Below are 21,738 nucleotides of genomic sequence, written 5' to 3' on the forward strand. Positions count from 1 at the left end.
AGGAAGCATCAGTCTGGGAGACTCAGTTGTCTCCAAACCATCAGGTTGTTAAAACATATGTCTCACTTTCCACATGTGCACCCTAATCGCCCAGAGGAGGAATGGAAGTTGCTTGCTGCAGCTCAGAGGACGTGATTTTAAGCTTCTCGTATTTTCTTAAAAGAAATTAAATGAAAAAAAAAATAACCAAGCTTCTGGAGCTTGGTTCACCATTTTTTGAGTTTCATATTCCTTTCCCTATGGCAGTGGAGCTGGTTTCAGGGGTTGCTGTCTGCCTCCCTCAATCCAAAGTTTGGTTTTGTCCCATAACACTCTAAACAAAATGCAAAAAATATCTGGGTAAAAAAAAGTTACAAGCTCCTTCCAAAAATGTTCATAGACTCACAGAACAGTGCAGGCTGTAAGGGACCTCAGAAGATCAGCTGATCCCACCTTCCATGGGAAAGGGAGCCTGGATGAGATTATCTAGCACCTTGTTCAGTAGCATCTTGAAAACCTTGAGTGACAAGGACTCTACTGTGTCCTCGAGAGGCTGTTCCCAGGAGTGATTGTTCTCACTGTCAAAAATGTCTTTCTTATATCAAGATGAAACTTCTCCTGGTGCAACTTGTACCCATTGTCCCTCATCTTCATGTGGGTCCTACTGAAGAGAGAGCCTCTGCTCTCTTTGTAGCAGCCCTTTGAGTACTAGAGTACTGTGATGAGGTCTCCAGGGGAAAAGACTTAACTCTGAGTCTTTCTTCACAGGGCAGGCTCTCCAACCCTTCGATCATCTTTGTGGCTTTCCTTTAGACCCTCTCCAGTCTGTGTCTTTCTTGAATTGCAGAGACCAGAACTGGACACGGTACTCCAAGTGTGGCCTGACAAGCATGGAGTAGAGTGGGATGGTCATGTCTCTGTCTCTGCTAGTAATGTCCCTGCAGATGCAGCCCAAGATCCAATTTGCAGCAGTGCACTGACGACTGGCATTCAGCTTCTTACCCACCAGGACTTCCAGATCCCTCTCAGCAAGGCTGCACCCCAGCCACACAGATTCTGATCTGTATTGGGCTCTTGGGTTGTCAGCCTGAGTAAAGACAATTGAACACCACTCTCTGAGCGTGGCGCGTGAGCCAATTGCTAACCCACCTCACAGGCCACCCATCCAATTTGTGTCTTTCCAGTTAGTCTTGCTGGTATTAATCTAGGTCACTACATAGACCTAAGTGACAGCGTCATAAAAGCCATTGAAGTGGCACAAGAGAGGCAGCAGTGACATCTGGGCTGGGGCATCAGCCTGCTGCTGAGTCACAGATGAATCCCAAAGTCCGGATCACTGCAAGTTTATCTCGCTGCTTGGAAATCCATTCTGCCAGCTAGGCACAGTAGAGCAAGGAGTGCTGTGACACCAAAGCCTTTCATTGGCTCTAGCTGTAAGTACCTTGCCAAAAAAAAAAGATGTGGTCAGTCAGGAGGAAAAGTTGTATAAGTGAGTCACAAAGTGTATCTCGTGTGGGATTACTGATTGTAAACAAGAATAACTGTGACTGTACGCTACCTGCTATTTGTACAATACTTTGTACATGGTCTTGTCCTGGGATTTCCAATGGCCCCTCTTGCACAAACAACAACCGTAACACCAGGTTTAGCACAGCACTAAGTCAACTATAATGACCATAAAAGTAACTCAGCCTTCACTTTAGCTAACCCCAATTTCTTTATTTGCTGTCTCGTATCCCAGTGCCCCTTTATTCCCTATTTTGTTTATCCGTTGCCCTACATTCAAAATGTAAATTACCAGCTTTTCAAAACGCTGGGTTTTTTAAATGTCTATACATTATCACACACCAATAGGTTCTGAACGTTACTGTGGAGCTTTCTAAGCCTACTGAAATTCAAATAAAAGTTACATTCTTTTTCTGACTGCTCAGGTCAGAATTGCTTATCAAATCCAGGCCACATGCAGGGGGAAAAAAAGACCTAGATGGAAACTATTTGTGAAAAAGTCCAAAACAGCTGAATAACACCCTCTTTGACTACAGCTGCTTAGTTCAGTGTGTCTAGTCTCAGCTGTTTGCATTAGTAACTATAACAAGCACATTCTGTGAGAAGACACTTGAATTTTGGCCTGTAATGCAAGGAAAAGGAGTCGGATCGCCAAGAGGATTTTTGCAAACGGGGGCTTGTTCTAGTGGCTCTGGTTTGGGCAGCATTTCCAGAGGGTCTGCAGAACAGGCTTCCTGTACACAGGGCTGCGCTGACACAATTGTGTATGGCATGAGGTCGACGTTGGAGTATGAAAGAAGTTAGAAATGTACATATAATACTGTTTTGCTTTATTAAGTAGCAACCAGAAATGTCAGTATCGCATGTTAATTAATGACTAATGTTAGAGGAAGGAGATGCATGCCTGACATATTTTTAAACCAGTATAACAAGTTTTCACAGGGCAGAGGTGGGAAGTTCTCAATAATACATAGTAATGGGCTGTGTACTTGGAACCGTGCACCGTGCACCACCAATTTCCCCACCTTCAGGACAGAACGTGTCAACACACAGTTGCTCTCCTAGAATAAAGCCACTACTGGGATCAGCAGTTAGTAATGTTGAAGAACAAGGAAAGAATTAAAAATACACAACTGATGATCAAAAGGACAAAAAACTCTCTCAGACACACCTGGGCTAGAAAAATGTCGACAGAGCACATTTTTAATCTAAGACTAGACCTGATATTACAAGTTGCTGAGAGTAAATCAAGAAATAAAGAAAATAACACTGTGGAGCTGGCAAAGCACTGGAACGGTAAGATCTTTGTCAAGGTGATGTCCCTCTACCAAGGAGAGTGTTAGCTCAGGCAGGGCAAATTAGCATGTATTTACAGATCCTGCTGTGAGAATAATACATGGAAGTTACCTAACATCCTACATTGATGAATCTCAAAGCACGTTGCATCTGTCTATTGATGTTCCCACGCTGGAAATCAGTAAAGTACACACTTGCCTTTAAGTATATTCTTGAATTAAATATGTCTCCTGAAGAACGATACCTTCCTTAATCAAGGTCTACATGCCCTATGTAGTAGACACAATTCCCACTTTCCTCCTTGATGAAATAAGGCACTTTCCTCTCCCACACTGTTGTGTAACAGATGTTAACTGGGCCAGCCATGTGATCCTGTACCAAGCTGTTGGTAGAGCCAAGGATGAAAAAAAAAAGAGATGGGATTCATCTAGCTTAACATTAGCAAGCCATAAACTAGGTCTCCAGACAAGAGAGACATGTAGACTCTGGTCAGGCTTTACCACTCTACAGCCACTGAAAACGTTTCCTCACAATGTGATTTGTTCAACCTGTCTTAAGCTGGTGGAGACACCCCGTGTCTCTTGCCTGCAGAATGACCAAAAGATTAGATGCTAGCTTTAAAATAACCAAGAATTACATAAGGTAACCCAGGTAACCCTCTTTTTGAGATCTCAACCACTTGCTTTCTTCCTGGACACCACTCCTGCAGCCTTGGAGGATGCTCAGGAGAAAGCTGGAGATTGAGAATGGTCTTAGCATTTCCCAGCCCTCACTGACTGATGCTTCACACCTTTCCCTTCCCTGTTCTGTTACACTGCCTATTTCAGGCATGGTCACATCTTTTTGAAACACCTGCATGTAGCATACTTTGAGGTACTTCTTGCTATAGGATTATTACTGCCACCACAGCATGGGTGAGCACTAATGATTTCCGAGAATGGCTTGAAATTTTTACAGTGTTATACAAGTCAAATCATTAATTTGATGGCTGCCTTGCCCTTGCACAATGAAGGAGGGAGGGGACATGATTACTTGATAAATACCAGTGAGTATGGTGATATATTAACAATAAATAAGAGTACAAACAGGCAGTATTTGTTTTTGAGCTGTTAAATATGAGTGTCACAGATTAACAAATCACATGAACCCCTTTCTCTTCCTCACTGAAGAGGGATTCTTGAGCAGGAAATCTCTTAGACAGGCCTGACATGTCTGTCCCTCTGTTTTCACCTCTCTCACCCTCACCCTTTAGAATCATGGAATCATTAAGGCTGGAAAAGACCTGCAAGATCTTTCAGTCCAACCATCAGCCCAACACCACCGTGCCTACTAAACCATGTCCCAGAGCGCCACATCTACATGTTTTTAACACCTCCAGGGATGGAGACTCCACCACTTCCCTGGGCAGCCTGTTCCAATGCTTCACCACTCTTTCAGTCAAGAGATTTTTCCAAATATCCAATCTAAACCTCCCCTGGCACAACTTCAGGCCATTTTCTCTCATCCTATCACTTGTTACTCGGGAGAAACAGCTTTCCAAGTAGCTGAGGAGAGGAACAAGCTCCACAGACACCGGCTGCAACACAAATGACCCCTCATGACTGGGGCCATCCATGCTGCCCTAAGGTGCCAGAGCTGGGCTGAGTTTTCCCTCAGAGTTTTCCAAGAGATCCAAAGGCACCACCTTCCCTCTTGCCTATGGTGGGCCCTCATGGTACCCACCTTCACAGGGTGGTTGTGGAGACCATGTCTTCCACCCCATGCACACGGCTGGGGGACACTGGGGACAGCGCCTCAGCAGAGAAACCTCTGGCGGTGCTTTGGGCACAAGGACGTGCAGTTAAACCACACAAGGTGCTCCCAGCAGTGATGTAATCTGGGGCATGATGTGCTCTAACACACAGTCTAAGTGTGGTATAAAAATCATAGAACGGTTTGGGTTGGAAGAGACCTTAAAGCCCATCCAGTTCCAATCCCCTGCCGGGGGCAGGGACACCTCCCACCAGACCAGGCTGCCCAAGGCCTCAAGGCCTCCAACCTGGCCTTGAACACCTCCAGGGATGGGACAGCCACAGCTTCCCTGGGCAACCTGTGCCAGTGCCTCTCCACCCTCATCTTGAAGAATTTCTTCCTAATGTCTATTCTAAATCTTCCCCCCTCCAATTTAAAGCCATTAGAAACCATCTAATTGGTCTAATTATGAATCATCCATGGGTCACCTACATCGTTTCAGGCCTGTCAATCAAACCCTGTCACTTCACTGGGACAGGGCCACCTGTCCTGTCCAACTCCATCTCATCCCTCCCTGTCCCATCCCCTCCCCCTCCCCTCCCCCTCCCCATCCCCTCCCATCCCATCCCATCCCATCCCATCCCGCCTGTCCTCCCCTCCCATTCCATCCTATCGTGTCCTATCTCATCCCTTCCTGTCCTGTTCCATACCATCCCGTTCCATTGCATCCTGTCCTGTTCCATCCCGTCCTGTCCCATCCTGTCCCATTTCACCCTGTTCCATTCCACCCCATCCCATCCCACCCTGTCCCATCTGTCCCGTTCCATTGCATCCTGTTCCGTCCCATCCCATCCCATCCTGTTCTGTCCCAACCCGTCCCATCCCACCCTGTCACATCCCATCCCCGTTCTGTCCCATCCCATCTGCTCCCATACCCTCCTCTCCCATCCCATCCCGTCCCATCCCATCCCATCCCATCCCATCCCGTCCCGTCCCATCCCGTCCCATCCCGTCCTGTTCCATCCCATCCCATCCCATCCCATCCCATCCCATCCCATCCCATCCCGTCCCGTCCCGTCCCGTCTCATTCCGTCCCGTCCCATTCCGTTTCAACCTGTCCCATCCCACCCTGTCACATCCCATCCCCATTCTGTCCCATCCCATCCCATCTTCTCCCATACCCTCCTCTCCCATCCCATCCCATCCCATCCCACCCCCTTTCTGTCCCATCCCATCCCATCCCATCCCATCCCATCCCATCCCATCCCATCCCATCCCATCCCATCCCATCCCATCCCATCCCATCTTCTCCCATCCCCTCCTCTCCCATCCCCTCCCATCCCATCCCATCCCATCCCATCCCATCCCATCCCATCTTCTCCCATACCCTCCTCTCCCATCCCCTCCCATCCCATCCCATCCCATCCCATCCCATCCCATCCCATCCCATCCCATCTTCTCCCATACCCTCCTCTCCCATCCCATCCCATCCCATCCCATCCCATCCCGTCCCATCCCATCCCGTCCCATCCCGTCCCGTCCCATCCCGTCCCGTCCCATCCCATCCCACCCCATCCCATCCTGCTCCTCATCCCCATCCCCATCCCCATCCCCACGCCCACTCCCACTCCCTCCCCTCCCCTCCCCTCCCCTCCCGTCCCGTCCCGTCCCGTCCCGTCCCGTCCGGTCCCGTCGAGGCGGGGCCGCTCCCCGCCGGTTGCCGCCGCGGTGTCTTTAAGGCCCGCGGGGGGCGGTCCGGGCCCAGTGCGCATGAGTTCGGGGCTGCTCGGCGCCCGGCCACCTGCCGCCCTCCGGCCGCGCTGCCCGCGCCCCTCGCCCCGCCGGGAGAGCCGCTCCCGCCGCCGGTGAGTCCCGCCGCCCCCGGCCCGCCCGGGGCTCCCGCTTCCCTCCCGCCGCTGCCTGGGCTCCCGACGGGAATGGTGCGGGAATGGGGTTATTAAGCGTTAACGGGGCTCCCGTCCCAGGCGAGGACTGGGGCTTCGTTCGGTTTCGCGTTCGGAGGAGGGGAAGGGAAAAACTGTCACCGGCCGCTTTGCTCCGGGACGGGAAGCTTCGCTTCTCGCTATTGAGCTGTGTGCGGATTTTTTTTTCTCCTTCCCTCTCTTTTTCTTTTCTCCTTCCCTCTCTTTTTCTTTTCTCCTTCCCTCTCTTTTTCTTTTCTCCTTCCCTCTCTTTTTCTTTTCTCCTTCCCTCTCTTTTTCTTTTCTCCTTCCCTCTCTTTTTCTTTTCTCCTTCCCTCTCTTTTTCTTTTCTCCTTCCCTCTCTTTTTCTTTTCTCCTTCCCTCTCTTTTTCTTTTCTCCTTCCCTCTCTTTTTCTTTTCTCCTTCCCTCTCTTTTTCTTTTCTCCTTCCCTCTCTTTTTCTTTTCTCCTTCCCTCTCTTTTTCTTTTCTCCTTCCCTCTCTTTTTCTTTTCTCCTTCCCTCTCTTTTTCTTTTCTCCTTCCCTCTCTTTTTCTTTTCTCCTTCCCTCTCTTTTTCTTTTCTCCTTCCCTCTCTTTTTCTTTTCTCCTTCCCTCTCTTTTTCTTTTCTCCTTCCCTCTCTTTTTCTTTTCTCCTTCCCTCTCTTTTTCTTTTCTCCTTCCCTCTCTTTTTCTTTTCTCCTTCCCTCTCTTTTTCTTTTCTCCTTCCCTCTCTTTTTCTTTTCTCCTTCCCTCTCTTTTTCTTTTCTCCTTCCCTCTCTTTTTCTTTTCTCCTTCCCTCTCTTTTTCTTTTCTCCTTCCCTTTTTCCCTACTCTTATCAACTTCTCAAGAAAACAAAAAAAGGAAAAGATAGTTAAGGAAAGGTTTTGTGCCTGTACATTCTTAAACTTTGCGTGTGCGGTGTTACTGACTACGGGTGATGGGAAGGAGCTGCTTTATTCTTCCTCGTTGATTTCTTCTGGCTGGCTGCAGTTTAATGTTACCTTTGGGAAAAGCGGTGGCTTAAACAGTTTCTAGTTCAGTTCAAAATAAGTTCTCATTCAAAATACTTTTTTTTCCCCTACCTTTTCCATCTGGAGACTGTAAGAGTGTTATGGATTGTGCTTCTTAAAATCATAATCTTAGGCAGCTCAGGTGAGGTTTAGTATATGTAAAACAAACCACAGCCTTAAAAAACACTCTCAGGATTTTCAGTAATCCAGGATCTCAAGGGTGTGTTTCCCGAGTAGTTTTTGTTTCAGTGCGGCACTAGGAGGAGGCAGCTGGAAGCCGAGCTGTGTTGTGCTTGGTCCTGTGCAGGAGTGTAGCAAGAGATGATTAGTTCTGGAATCCTTGACATAAGGATACGGAGCTGTTGGAATGGATCCAGAGGAGGCTACCAAGATGATCAGAGGGCTGGAGCACCTCCCGTACGAGAACAGGCTGAGAGAGTTGGGCTTGTTCAGCCTGGAGAAGAGAAGGCTCGGAGGAGATCTTATAGAGACCTTCCAGTACCCGAGGGGCTACAAGAAAGCTGAGGAGGGGCTGTTGACAGAGGGGCAGTGAGTATCAGCTGGGGTGGGGCAGATTTAGACTGGACATAAGGAGGAATTTCTTCACTATGAGAGTGGTGATGCGCTGGCACCGGTTGCCCAGGGAAGCTGTGGCTGCCCCATCCCTGGAGGTGTTCAGGGCCAGTTTGGATGGAATCTTGGGTAACCTGGTCTGGTGAGAAGCATCTCTGCCCATGGCAGTGGGATTTGGAACTGGATGATCTTTAAGGTCCCTTCCCATCCAAACTATTCTATGATTCCCACAGTAACAAGCATGTGGATGAAACAGGCAACCTCCTCCAAATCTCTTCCCTATCTTTCTAAAACTTTTGCAAGGATTTTAAATGACAAGCATCAGAAATGTAAGTAACAGTTATTTCCTTTCCAGCTTCTCTTTAATGAAAGGGACAGAGGGAAAGACTTTCCAAGCCCTACAGCGTCTTAGTTTGAAAAGCTTTCACAATTTCTGGCTTGAGTTAATAAAAAGGTATTATTTCAAGACTCTTCTACAGATCCTTGACTAATGCAGCATTGCAGATGGACTCCGTTGTACAGGTACTACTAGAAACAGTAATGATTGTGGCTTTTCTCCCTCCTTTGCAGTAATCACTGCTGTATAAGAGGAGGGAGCTGGTGTTTAAACAGGAAAAGGGAAAAACCCAAACTTGGTCATAGTTCTCCAAGAAATGAAGGTGCTAAATATTTCTCAGAAATGGAACAGATTTTTCCAGCTGTGTCTTTCATATCAAGGATTTGTTTGGAGAGTGAATGAGTAAAATGAAGTTTTATGACTCTTAAGTACAAGAAATGCCTGACATTGAAAAGGAACGGGGATTCTGTGTTGCATCTCTCTGTTTTGTCAATACTAAAACTCTTCTCGTGTTGGTCATAGCTGCTTATTCTCTGCATGCCTCCGAGAGAAATATTAACCAAGAATATTGGCAGAGGGGCTTGCTGGTTGGGTATAGTAACTGGAAAACTCCTGAGCAGTTCACACATTTCGGGCTGAGTGACCTTCTAGAATACTGGAGCATGAAAATAAATGAGTGTATGAACATGGCTTTCAAAAGCCAGCCAGACAGGCTGTGTCAAATACTGTTACCAACTCCTCCCTCCTCCTCCCTCTTTTTTAATTGAAATACAAAAGGAAGGGGTTTTAATTTCCAGTGTAATTAACTGCTTAAAGATATCCTTTTCAATTGGGTGCGTATTGATTATCCCTGTACCAAGGAGAGTCTAGGGCAAAACTTTACTACCTTGTTTTGCTAATGGTATTTCCTGCTCTGTTTGCCTTGGGCGGGCAGATCTTTATGTACTTAGATAGGAAAGAAATTAGTTGCTTTTTAAAGTAAACACTTCTGCTTCGTGCTTCAGATGTCTCCCTATACTAGTATAGCAGTCACGAGAAGAAACACAGGAAAGCAACTCAAGATCCAGCTGTGGGACTGACGCAGCCGTACTGGGGCTGCAAATTATCTTGCTGTCTTAAAGACTCTGTGAAACAGGAATTGGTTCACCTTTGCTATGACTGTAGCAGCAGTTACATAATGAAACCCTAAACCCCAGTGATGCTACACCTGTAACAAGGCAGAAGTTGACTAATTACAGAGGAGTCTGTGCCTGAAATTGTTTCATGTTTCTAAAGTGTTTGCTGACATAGATAGCACCACCCTGCTGTTAACAGGGGAGATTTTTAAAGGGTAACTTTAAAAGAATTGGATGCTTTCCTTGTTGGAATTTGCATAAGGACATTTGAAGTCAGAGGAGATCACCGCCATCCCCTGGATGTGTTTAAATCCCCATTATAATACCAGACTCAACAGCTCCAGGTATCATACATAATTTTTCCACTAAGCATATACTGCTCATAAAATCTCAACTGTAGAGTACCAGGGAGAGCCTTATTAGATTAATACCTTACCCACGGATAAAGAAAAGTAACTAGTTGTCACCGGCTATAGTTTTATTTTTAGTTGAGGCAGGGAAGGATTGTGTTGCTGTGAATGCATGGGAAATGTGAGCACTGCAGGGAACCTTCTCTGGTGATTTAACCCACACAAACCTTTGCCACTGGCCTCCTTTGCTTCAGGCAACAGCATTCAGCTGAAGCTGCTGTTGATGTAGTCAACTGGGAACGAAGTTTACTTGCAAGGGATTAGGCACACGAAAACCTGCTTCGCAGATTTCTTCTGAATAAATTCTGTCTCGAGGCTGGACCGCTGTGTGTAGCATCCCCAAATCCTGCATTGGTGTTCTGCTGTCTGTTTGAAAAGAAGCAGCATTTCCCAAACACTGCAGAGAGGGTGATGAGGTTATGATGATGCACGCTCTCATCTTGCATTGGTTTGGTTGTGTTCAGTAGATGCTGTAGTTTCTAAAGTGTAGGGTCTCAAAAAACTAAGAAGGCTGACTAGTTAAGAATGAAGCAGAATACTGAACCCTCTTTTCTGATATCTTGAAGCTTGAATTAACAAGGTCAAAGGTGTAACTGTAAGTATTATTTCTGAGCAAAGCATGATTTGGAGAAGTCAGTGTAGTAATTGCATCATTACTTAGCTGATGAAAACATTGGTTTGCAATTGTTTCCTTTCTTTTTAAGTGGTTGCTACATTTAACTTGAGATCCATTTCAGCAACCCATTTAAGTGTGTGATGAAATATCTTAGTGAAGTCAGCTGGATTTAAGTTTTACTGAATTGGTGCCTTGCCCATTTAGTTCTTATAAAAACTTATGTACACAGGATTAATTATTTCACTGCTGGCAGCTCTCACAACTTCTAGTGGAAGTTGTATGAATGACATTCAGTGTATTTCTTGAGGCTCCAGCTTCCAGATTTAGAGAACTGAGAGAATCTTTGTTTTTATTTTTAAAGCTAACGGATTTTGTAGCAGTCCAGCCTGTAGGGGAAAGTTTGAATTGTCACAAATGCATCACAGAAACCAGAAAGATTAAAACAAAATACTGCTGTTGCCTTCATTAAATTCACTTGAATTCTGGGAGCATTGCGTGACTGTTAACACTGCAATTGCTGCATGTCTGTGCTGGGCTGCCATGGTGCTGTGAGGGTACCCAGCATATTCCCACTTTGCAAAACATTGTTCGGACTTTCTCTACACCCATTCTGAAAATCTCCATCAGAACTGATATCCAAGGAGATACCTAAAAAAAAATGCTGTTGGCCTGGTTTAGAGGACCATACTGTCGTAGACTGGGAGGGGTTGTGTACTTTTTTGTTCTTATTTTGATGGTCAGCATTTCTATTTGGCCGCCTGTACTATGGTGGCAGTCCCTCTCTAAACAAGGGCAGGAACATTTCCTGGTTACTGGATGTTAAATAGCTGTGACTATTTCAGACACAATTTTTCATGAGCAGGTGAGGAATGTGCATCATATTAAAATGCATTAGCATATTATCATAAGCATTTTCAGTTATGACATGGAGAAAAAAATAATCAGAATTTAACTGTTTTGCCCAGTTTGCATTTATCTTGATTGCCAAATATCAAGTGTTATCAATTGTTACTTCAGTTTGGTTTGACTCTTTCTGTAAGAACAGCTTACAGATTTACTGCCTGATTTTGGGGGGGTTTATGCATGTAAAGCAATATCTCTTGAGCCATCCCATGCGCTCTTGCAGTTAGCCAACTTGTGAGATTTGTCCTTTGTTGATAATACCATCACTTTGTTCTTCTACTGGAAAGCTGAGAACTCAATGTGTATCACAGGAATAGAACATGGGCTGCCTCTATAGCTCAAGGATATACTCTGTATTTCCTAAACCGAATACCGTAGAATGGTTTGGGTTGGAAGTGGGTCAGAAGGGACTTTAAGATCATCCAGTTCCAGCCATGGACAGGGAACACCTCCCACCAGACCAGGCTGCCCAAGGCTCCATCCAGCCTGGCCTTGAACACTTCCAGGAATGGGGCAGCCACAGCTTCCCTAGGCAACCTGTGCCAGTGCCTCGCCACCCTCATCATGAAGAATTTCTTCCTAATGTCTAATCTAAGTCTTCCCCCTTCCACTTTCAAGCCCCTTGTCTTATTACTACATGCCCTTGCATATACGGTCTCCCTGGAGCCTTCTTTTCTCTAGGCTGAATAACCTGAATTTTCTCATAGGGGAGGAGGCAAGAAGAATTCAGTTGCTGATAGCTCTGTTCATAAGGAAGAACTATGTCCACTATACTGGATCTGATTTTTGCTGTTTGTAACAGCAGTGGCTCTCTGAGCCAGCTCTTCATGAGCCAGCTGGTTTTGCTTAGCCGTGATCTTGTATGGCAAGTTCAAAGGTATGTTGCAGGAGCACTTAGTAGAAGGAAAAATTCATCAGGTTATTAGACACAAATACCTGGCCTGTTTTGGGAAGCTCTGTGGACTTCCAGGAATCTGGAATGGAATGGAATGTGCAGGAATCTGAATGGATTCTCCTCTCTGCTTGCCTTGTTTTACATACTCTTCTCTCAGCATCTGCTACTGACCGCTGGAGGCAGATAGAGGCAGATGTCTCTTGTCTGCATCTGTACCATTGTTTTTATAAAACACAGTAATGCTTCAAATGACCTCGGAGTACTTTCAGATGTTTTTTCTAGATGCTTAACTCTCCAAACTCAAGCACCATGTGGAGTGCAAGATGACTGACGGTGCACAGAGCTGAGAGCCTCTGACAAGTGGCATCCCTCAGGGGTCCGTACTGGGACCAGTGCTGTTTTATGTCTTCATCAATGATATTGACAGCAAGATTGAGTGCACCCTCAGCAAGTTTGCAGATGAAACCAAGCTGAGTAGTGCAGTTGCCACAGTGGAAGGACAGGATGTCATCCAGAGGCATCTGGATAGGCTGGAGAGTGGGCTTGCAAGAACCTCAGGAGGTTCAACAAGGCCAAGTGTGAGGTCCTACACCTGGGTTGCAGCAATCCCTGATTTCAGTAGAGGATGGAGGATGATGTGATTGAGAGCAGCCCTACAGACTTGGGGGTGCTGGTCGATGAGAAGCTTGACGTGAGCCAGCAATGTCTGCTCGCAGCCCGGAAGGCCAACCATACCCTGGGCTGCATCAAAAGAGCATGGCCAGCAGGTCAAGGGAGGTGATTCTGCCCCTTTATTCCTCTCTTGTGAGGCTCCACCTGGAGTGTTGTGTCCAGTTCTGGAATCCTCAACATAAGAAGGAGATGGAGCTGTTGGAACAGGTCCAGAGGAGGGCTACAAAGATGATCAGAGGGCTGGAGCATCTCCCATACGAGGACAAGCTGAGAGAGCTGGGGTTGTTCAGTCTGGAGAAGAGAAGACTCTGAGGAGACCTTATAGGGACCTTCTAGTACCTGAGAGGCTATAAGAAAGCTGGGGAGGGACTGTCCCACTGGTGTGTCTGTAGACAGGTGATGGACGAAACAAACCTTGGAAGTTCACTGTCCAGTTCTTTTGATTCGGTTGTATCACCAAGAAATAGCTGTTTAAGAACAGACAAAGTGTGTGTGATGCTTGGGGTACAGTCTAGGCTTAGAAATGTAGATTAAAAAAATGTTTTATGTAAAGAGTGTTCTAGAAATTGTATATATAGTGAAGGAAGGGAGAGACTCGTATTGTGCCCTTTTAAAAATGTATGATAAGTTTCTAAAAATTGACTCTACTTAGCTTAAATATATAGTGCAGTAAATGGGATGATGCTGTTCTGTTTGTTGACTTCCAGCTCGTTGCTTATGTAGTGGTTGACTTTTAGCCTCTAAATGCCTTCCATTTTTGCAGGATTGATCTTTTTGCCTATTAAGCTAGTCTTCAAACAGGATTATTAATAAACAGTTTTTTCAGTCTCCTTCTGCTACAGTCCCTTGTGAATGCTAACACTGAACTTCAGTGGAGAAGTAATCTTAGTCAGCAAAACTATAAAAATATCCTTTTTAAAATGACAGACTGCACTTTATCTTCGATGGCAACTTAATACAGCCTGTCTGAATTATGTGCCTCTGTTAGAGCAAAATTAAGTCTTTGGAGGTAAAATTCAATGTTAACTTAAGAGCATTTCAGTTTCTTCCTCCTACCCTCTGACAAACTTGCCTACTATGTGAGTTGTATTGTTTTAAATATCTCCTCAAGGTGAGCTTTAATGTAACCAAGAAGTGATCATTTCAGCTGATAAAATCATAGCTGCCTTAAGATGCATTTTGGCTTAATATTTGGGATCTCTCTGAATAGTACTGATCCTGTCACACTTCTGCACTCCTGCGTCATGCTCTGATTTTTATTTTTTTTTTTATTAAACCCTGATGGTACAGACACACATCTTTTAAACTAAGCAAAAAAAAATCCCACTGCAATGCATTAAGCAGACCAAGCAACAAATCCTGTTGTGAGCAACTTTCATATTTAATGCATCTCTGAAGGTCAGGAGGAACAGCCGCCTGTCATCCTGCTGTTCTTGCTCCCTCTGAGGCTGGTTACCTTATTTTGAACCCTTGCGTGTTACCTAGGCAATCCTGCTGAAGCAGGCAGTGGGGTTGTCTTGAAATTCATTCGATCCTCAGCTATTTCAATCTTAAATACATGAAACTTTCACTTAATAGAGGGGACACAGAAAGAGTGAAGGAACTTCTGTGTTAGCCTAATGGAGGGGAATTTGTCTATAAAGCATGCTGTATGTATTGCATGAAAAACATGGCAAAAATGAGAAGAAATAACCCATACGAGTGGGTTATGGTCTTGTTGACGTGTACCCTTGAAGTTAATGAAAAGGATGGAAGGAAAAAAGATCTGCGCCCTGTCCCTTTTCCTCAGACTCACAGGCTACTGCACCTGCTCCCAAGCTTTTCAGAAATGAGTAAAGCCTCCAAAGAAGCTGCGGCTTACAGCACAGAAGGAGAACCAGTGCCATAATGCTTACTGCTTAACCTTGTGTGGGTGGTTCTCTTAACCAGCAGCAGTCACTGCCTTTGTTCCTTGTTCAGGAGCTTTGCAAAACATCTGTGCTTGAGCTCCAACATGAGTAACAGGAGCTTGCTGGAAGCAGATTTGATTGTTATTATTTAGAATTTGTGGCTTGAACTTCTATCACTACTGAATCTGGGGGTTTGTGCTGTCCTGGATGCAGATAGCTCGCTATGAAGCTGAGACCTGATTATGTGAAGATTTTGCTGTTGGAGAAAGCAGGACAGTACTCTGAAATTTCTCTTCTCTCAAAGTTTTGGCCCTTTAATTGGTTTCTTGGTAACTTGGTTTCATATCTTCATTTAGTTTGTCTTTAAATGTGTCTTGTTTATGATATCTATTGTAAACTGGAGCTATGACCTCTCAACATAGTCTATAAAATGTCCACAGTTTTGAGCATAATTCTAGAAATCCAGTAGTTGACTGTAATTCATCACTGAGGGGCAGAACAAACATAGCTTGTCCAGTTTATACTGGGGACACCTGAATAAAAACTAATGCTGCACCATGAAAGTGCTGATGACAAATAATATTTAGCTACCATTGGATAATGATAGGAGTACTGACCTCTTGCTGCTTCCTCTTTAGAAAAATCCTTTTTTTTTTTTTTTTAATCTGAATATAATCTTAAAAGTCATGGGATAAAATCTGAAGTTGGTGGGAGTTTTCTGTGAATTTCAGAGGTGTCAAGATTTTCTCTGATAGTCTTGTCTTCTAAAAATTAAATATACATTTGTGTGCATGTGTGTAGCATTTTAGAGGAGTCAAGATAGTAATAGTAAAACTAGTAATGTCGCCTTCTAAAAATGACAAGTATTTGCGTGTGTCTGTGTTTTTGTGCAGCTACTCAATGTCACAGTTTGTTGTAGTTGGAGCTGCTGTTGCAGGATATGTTGTAGGCTCAGGCTACTCTTTTCCAATTTAGCTTTCTGCAATACAGCCTTTTGGTTTTTACCTGATTACGTGTCAAGCAGAAGTACAGAAGCAGTGCTATCACGTCTGCGATTCTGAAAACCAGGACCAAAAAGTATGTTTCTACCTCTGTGGCATCACCTTGAGTTTATTATCCTGAGGATGCATTATCTATTTATAGCTAATGTTATTAATAAAAGAGAGGTAGAATGTTCTTCTTATGTAAAAAAAATGTGGCTAAATCTTAATCGTTCAACCTAATGTTCCTGAGAAGGGCTATCAGATGCTTTTATTGTGGCAATCCAGCACGCTGTTTATGTGGATTGTGCTTCCAAGACTTGCTGGACTGCAGCCTAGCTGCATTGTTTGGGAGCCTTCCCACAGGACACATGTTGATGCTACGGCATAGACGCGGCATAGACGCGGGAGCGTTCGTACGTACCTTAGGTAATGTCATAGCCATCTCCTGGGAGGAAACTATCAGCAGGATGGAATTGTTGCTCAGTATTGTCAGATGTTATCTGACTGCTATGAAGCACTAATCAGCTTACCAGGAGGCTCCGGTTTCTCAGCCTCAGCTGACAGGGGTAGGGAGGAAGGAGAAGTAATCCAATTGAATTGGAAATGCAGACTTGACTTTGGTTCTCATGTCACCTCTTGAACCATAATAAAGGGAGAAGCACTTGGGAAGCAAGACCATCTAATTTCAGTTGTACAGTGTCAGGGTAATGGTATCCAATTCTCAGCAGGTTGCATATAACGTGGTACCTCAGAACCAACTGTTTTGAGGAGCGCGTCACTGTTGTTCCCTGGTCACAAGGCAGGGTGGGTAAAAAGATGGGCTGCTAAAGAACACGGCAAATTCTTGTTGTGTGGGATCTTTTAACATATTGGAAAGAGTGAGGTGAGCTAGATTCTACTTCCCCCCCCCCTGGTTTGCGCTGCTAGTGCAAAAGGATAATTTTTGTCTTTATGGTATTTTGAGATTGAAGGAAGGAATTCAGTGTTCTGGAAGATGTCGACAGTTCAGGGAAGATTACAGAACTGAGCATGAGAATGGCTGAAAAAAATGGGGGCTTTTGCTCCATTAAGTGCTGGTGTGGGTGTCTGTTCTACTAAGCATCTTCCAAAATGTACAAGCACTGTTTCTTCATGGCTGAGTGAAATAAAAGCTCTGCAAACTTTCAAACGCAATTTTGCTGTGTAACACCATGATGCAAAAATGGGACTAAGATCTGTCCGTGGATCTTTCACCAGAAGAAGCTGGTGTAGAGCTGCTTCAGTAACACACAAGTTAACTGCAGCAACACTAGGAGGCTGGCTGGATTCCATTTCCCTAGTGATCTGATAACTAGAATTCTTGTCTGAAAGCTAGTTAAAAACAAAGACATTTTACCTGGGCCAGTTGATATCTCAGCTGGTAGGATTTTATTACTGTTAATGGCGTGTCATAATGCAAAACACAAACTGAATCTGTAGTACAGGTATTCATGCAGAGTCCATGCTGGTAAATGTAGGCATCTGGTTTGGAAGCACATGAGATGGGGTACAGAACCTTGCTACAGTGGATTTTTTAAGTCAGCTTTTGGAATAACTCTTTAAAAGGTGCACACAGATGGTATGGAATCATAGAATCATAGAATAACCAGGTTGGAAGAGACCCACCGGATCATCGAGTCCAACCATTCCTATCAAACACTAAACCATGCCCAGTGTGAGCATGTATGTGAGTATGTGAGTTCTTGAGCATGGAGATACTGTTGTTAACTTGTGGGGGATCTTTTATACTATTTATTTTCCACTCCTTTTAAAATGTTATAAAAAAAAAGATTTAAATATGACACATTATTCTCTGTTTTCAGAAATGAATAAAGCTAGCAGCCCTACGTTATAGATTGATAGCATTCTACGTGGCATCGGGATCAATAAGTCAAAAGGGTGTGATGCCGAGAAATCTCCTCTCAGATTCTTCTGAAATGGCAACTGAAATCTCTCCAAAGCACACACGTGGGAGCATGGAGAGCGGTGGCAGTGTGGAAAATCCTGGCAGCCAAGCTAAGTGCAGAAATCTTGCCCTGGTAAGTGTTTAATGAGCCTATGCTTAGTGATACAAATTACATTAGTAGCTTTGTTCATGTTGCAGGATTATTTATTTATTTTTATTAAGCATTGGTTTTGCCATTTCTAATCCTAAATGGTTGCTTATGGTGTTGGTTAACAAACTGAAAGGCCAGAAATAACTAATTTAGTACAGTATCTTGCTATTCTGGTGCGATTGTCTCTGAGACCTTGGAGAGTACTTCTTGCTGGTTGTCCCTCCCGGAGAGCTGGGAATGGCAGTAAGGAGCACACATTATGTGGGGCAGCTTGGTGCAACCACCCACATGCAGTGCACAGTTCAGTGCACATCTCTGCCCTCACATACTTAAGTAGCTCATAAAGGAACTTAAGAATAGTGTGTCTTCTATACGCTGTTTCTTGCTTAAGTTCCTTGTTGACACTACTGCATGAAGGTCTCAGCTTCTTCTACCTTTGTATAATTAGCTGAGCAACAAATACGTCACCATAAACAAAGTTGTCCTCACATTAGTGAATATGAGTGTGTGGCCATTTAAATAGTATATGAGTAATTGAGGCAGTAGGATGCACTTCTGCATTTTTCCAATTAGCAGGATGATTCAGACAATGAACACAGCAGTACTGTTTGTGCTGTGACGGGCTGAGCCTAGAAAGTAGGTATGGTTCGTTGTGCATATTTTTTTTTTTAGTTATCACAACTGATTGAAAAGCATCCATTTTTAATTGAGCGAAGAGCACTCATGCTTTACCTTAATCAGAATCTAAATCTCTTAAACATGGAATTAGGTTTCCCATATGCTTCCCTCTGACATCCCTGCTAGCTTCCTTTTGGTGAAGTACTTTGTTGCTGTGAAAGAGTAAGTGGTGAAAATAACCTGGCAAGTTGATACCTGTGTTTATCTATGTAACTCAGAAATGCTCAGTGGTTTGTGGTGTTTGGTGAGCTTTTTGGCAGCTGATGTAATTCTGAAGATATTCCTTCTTGGTCGTTTCTAAGGGAAATAAAACTCAGTTAATATTCTGCTCCATGCTTAAGCTCACGTTGCAAGTTGAAACACACAAGTGTTACTAAATTCAGTCCCTTAACTGTTTCTGATCTGCTCTAGAACAAAGTTGTGAAAAGTCAGGGTTGGGGAAGCCAAGAGTGTAGCCAAGCAGACCATTTGAACCCAGGTACTGAGAGTTGAAACTAACTGGATCTTAGTGAATTATAGTGGGGTTGCTCTTTGTTAAAGAACTACAATTTTCTGTAGAATTACAAATTAGTTGCATGCATTACTCTGACTCCAGTTTTCCAGTTTATCAAACTAGTAGCCAATTGCGTTTCCATGGGTTTTATTCTTGGCTGCGGTGCTGGACATGAGATTGGTTATTCAAAAAGATCGATATTGGTTATCAGGGCTACATATAAATAAGTATGTTCTTACAGTCTCATCCTGAGTCTGCTGTGTCTGAAAATGACATAGATTCCCTTACCAAGTGATAACCCCATGTGGTGATGCATCAGCTGGCATTGGAATCCCTTCTGACTTTAATGCAGTGATTTATAGATGGAGTAAAAGCTGGCTGCAGGGTCAGGCAATCCCCATCAGACCTGTCCGTTAGTAAAAGAAGTTCCTGAAGCCTTTAGTTTGTGCATGAAAAATGTGAAGCATGTATCAACAAGTTTAATTCTGGTGCCACAGATCCCCTTCTGTGACTGTTCTTCCAGCAGTGTAGTAGGTGGCGTGTCCAAGAAAGCTGACAGCTTATGTGGAATAACAGGTTGAGGAGTGGAAACTCACTTCAATAAAGGCATAATTTCAGTTTCTGAGTTTGGGGCAGAGGTGTATGGGGAACTTGATATGAAGTAAATTCTGGCAATTGTAATTGGGTGAATAGGCCTCAAGTTGTTAATGCTGCTCATTTATTTCCTTTTTATGATCTGATGTGAGAAAAGTGGTTTTCCCACTGACTGGTACCTTTTATCTGTTCAGCACTGAAATGGGCTTTAGAAATCCTCATGATAAAGAGCAGTATTCTTCAAATATTTCTTTTTCTGTATCCCTGCGTAATTGTGTATTAAAAGCATGATTTTTTTCAGTGCACTAAGCATCAGGGGATTCCTAACAAGAAAAGCTACCTCCTGGAACATGCTTCTAGAGGCGTGAACTTTTTGCTTCAGTAGTTTTGCTGTAAAGGTTCAGAAGATATAGCGTTTTTGATGGTGTAATGAGAGAGAGATGATACATAACTTTATTTAGACAATTTCTTATTAGGCCGGTTCTAAGAAAGGAAGGGACAGGTTTTTTTCAGGCAAGTCAGACCTTCCTAGCTCTAAAACAGAAGCTATTACAGACTTTCTTGCCTCTTCATGTATTCCTTTTCTGGGTCTGTTCACCTCGAGATACCACAAAGGAGGTCAGGGTTGACTTCAGTTTTTGGGTTTTTTTTAATGGTCTTGGAAAGGAAAAAAGTGTGACACTGGTTTTTTTTGGCAGGCATGTACTGTTCCAGGCTTCTTCCTACTTGATTACAAAAAAGAGGCTCTTAAGCTTGTTGGTGTCAAACCACATTAGTCCCTAAATCTTTGTATCGCACCTTTGGAATTCAAACAAATCCTGGGATGTGATAATAGAGACAAACACTTGGACCAGCTTTATCCTACGCTGGCTGCTTACAGCTGGTTTGTCTGACTGCTGGCTGTTCTTGCACGCTGTGTGTCTCCACTGGCATTGCTTGCTGTGAAACTTGTTGTTGGTTTAGGAATGGCTAGGAGATGAAAATAAATTGCTGTGTGTCAAAAAGGTCTTAAAACTCTGTGAGTATGGTTCTTAACAGTCAGCTGTTCAGTTCAGTTTAATTTTGCCAGATTTCTCAGCTGCTTCTTACCTACACAATGGTGCTTATAGTTAATCTTTAACAATTGCAGTCTCTATAGCAAAATGTATTTTTTTAAATGGAAAGCAAGGTGTTGATGTCCTGTATTCATTGCAGTGGAATTTTTCGTATAAATGATAGATGTTCGAGTCTAGATTATGTTGCCAAATCCAATCACAACAGCTGAAGACATAAGCCTACATTTAGGTGGGAGGAATGTTTGCCCTGGTATTTTCATCTCACACCAACTTTTATAACCATACGAACTCCTACATAGGAGGATGTGAATTTGCACGCTGATTTCTTTTTAATGAAGGTGGTATCCATATATGTGCTTGGCAAAAGGATGAGACCAGTACATATATACTCCTTATATATACATATATTCCCTATACATAGAATCAGTTGCACTACCCAAGGGGGATGGTAAACAAAAGCACTCTGTTCTGCTTGGCAGTTCTGACTTCCAGAACCTGTTCTTGAATGACACTCCCTAATATGTGGTGTAAGAATTAACTCGCAGTGAAATACAGTTGCAGCCATTTGAGGATGCTTAATTTGGAAATAAAACTAGGTCTTGGCTTTTTTTTTCAAGAAATTTGTCTTGTTCCATTGTCTGAATAGATGCAGACTGGTGACTTCTCAAAGCCAATCCTTCTTTTTCAGTGCTTCACTCTGGTAATTGTAGTGTGTATCTATGCTCATCAGTGAGTAACTGCTTTAGTTTCTAGGTGTGAATAACAAGTTAGGACAATAGTACCACTTATGAAAATCATACCAGAAGGTGCTGGTTGTACTACTGTAGTAGCCGTGCTGCTTGGAACTGCATTAGTAATAAGCTGTGTCAGTGCCTTGGGTTTCTTGATATAACTTCAGTCCTGTGCCTTCTGTATCTGAATGTGTCTTACCAAGTAGTAGATTTGAAGCATGTGGGTTCTTGTTACTCTCAGTGGATCATATTGTGGTGGTTGTTATTATTGTTGT

The 21,738-nt window shown here is 43.8% G+C and overlaps 1 protein-coding gene across 1 annotated transcript in view; it reads left to right on the forward strand.

The window, feature by feature from the left end:
- Positions 1–6,292: 6,292 nt before the first annotated feature.
- Positions 6,293–21,738, forward strand: part of PROSER2 (proline and serine rich 2) — a 28,377-nt gene continuing 12,931 nt past the window's right edge. Inside the window, exons 1-2 of the mRNA XM_069871403.1 lie at positions 6,293–6,377; positions 17,679–17,894. Of these exons, the coding sequence (XP_069727504.1) occupies positions 17,760–17,894 (135 nt within the window). The 5' untranslated portion in view covers positions 6,293–6,377; positions 17,679–17,759. The remainder of the gene's footprint in view (positions 6,378–17,678; positions 17,895–21,738) is intronic.

Source organism: Phaenicophaeus curvirostris, chromosome 1, assembly GCF_032191515.1.
Source record: "Phaenicophaeus curvirostris isolate KB17595 chromosome 1, BPBGC_Pcur_1.0, whole genome shotgun sequence".
In the NCBI taxonomy this organism is placed as follows: Eukaryota; Metazoa; Chordata; class Aves; order Cuculiformes; family Cuculidae; genus Phaenicophaeus; species Phaenicophaeus curvirostris.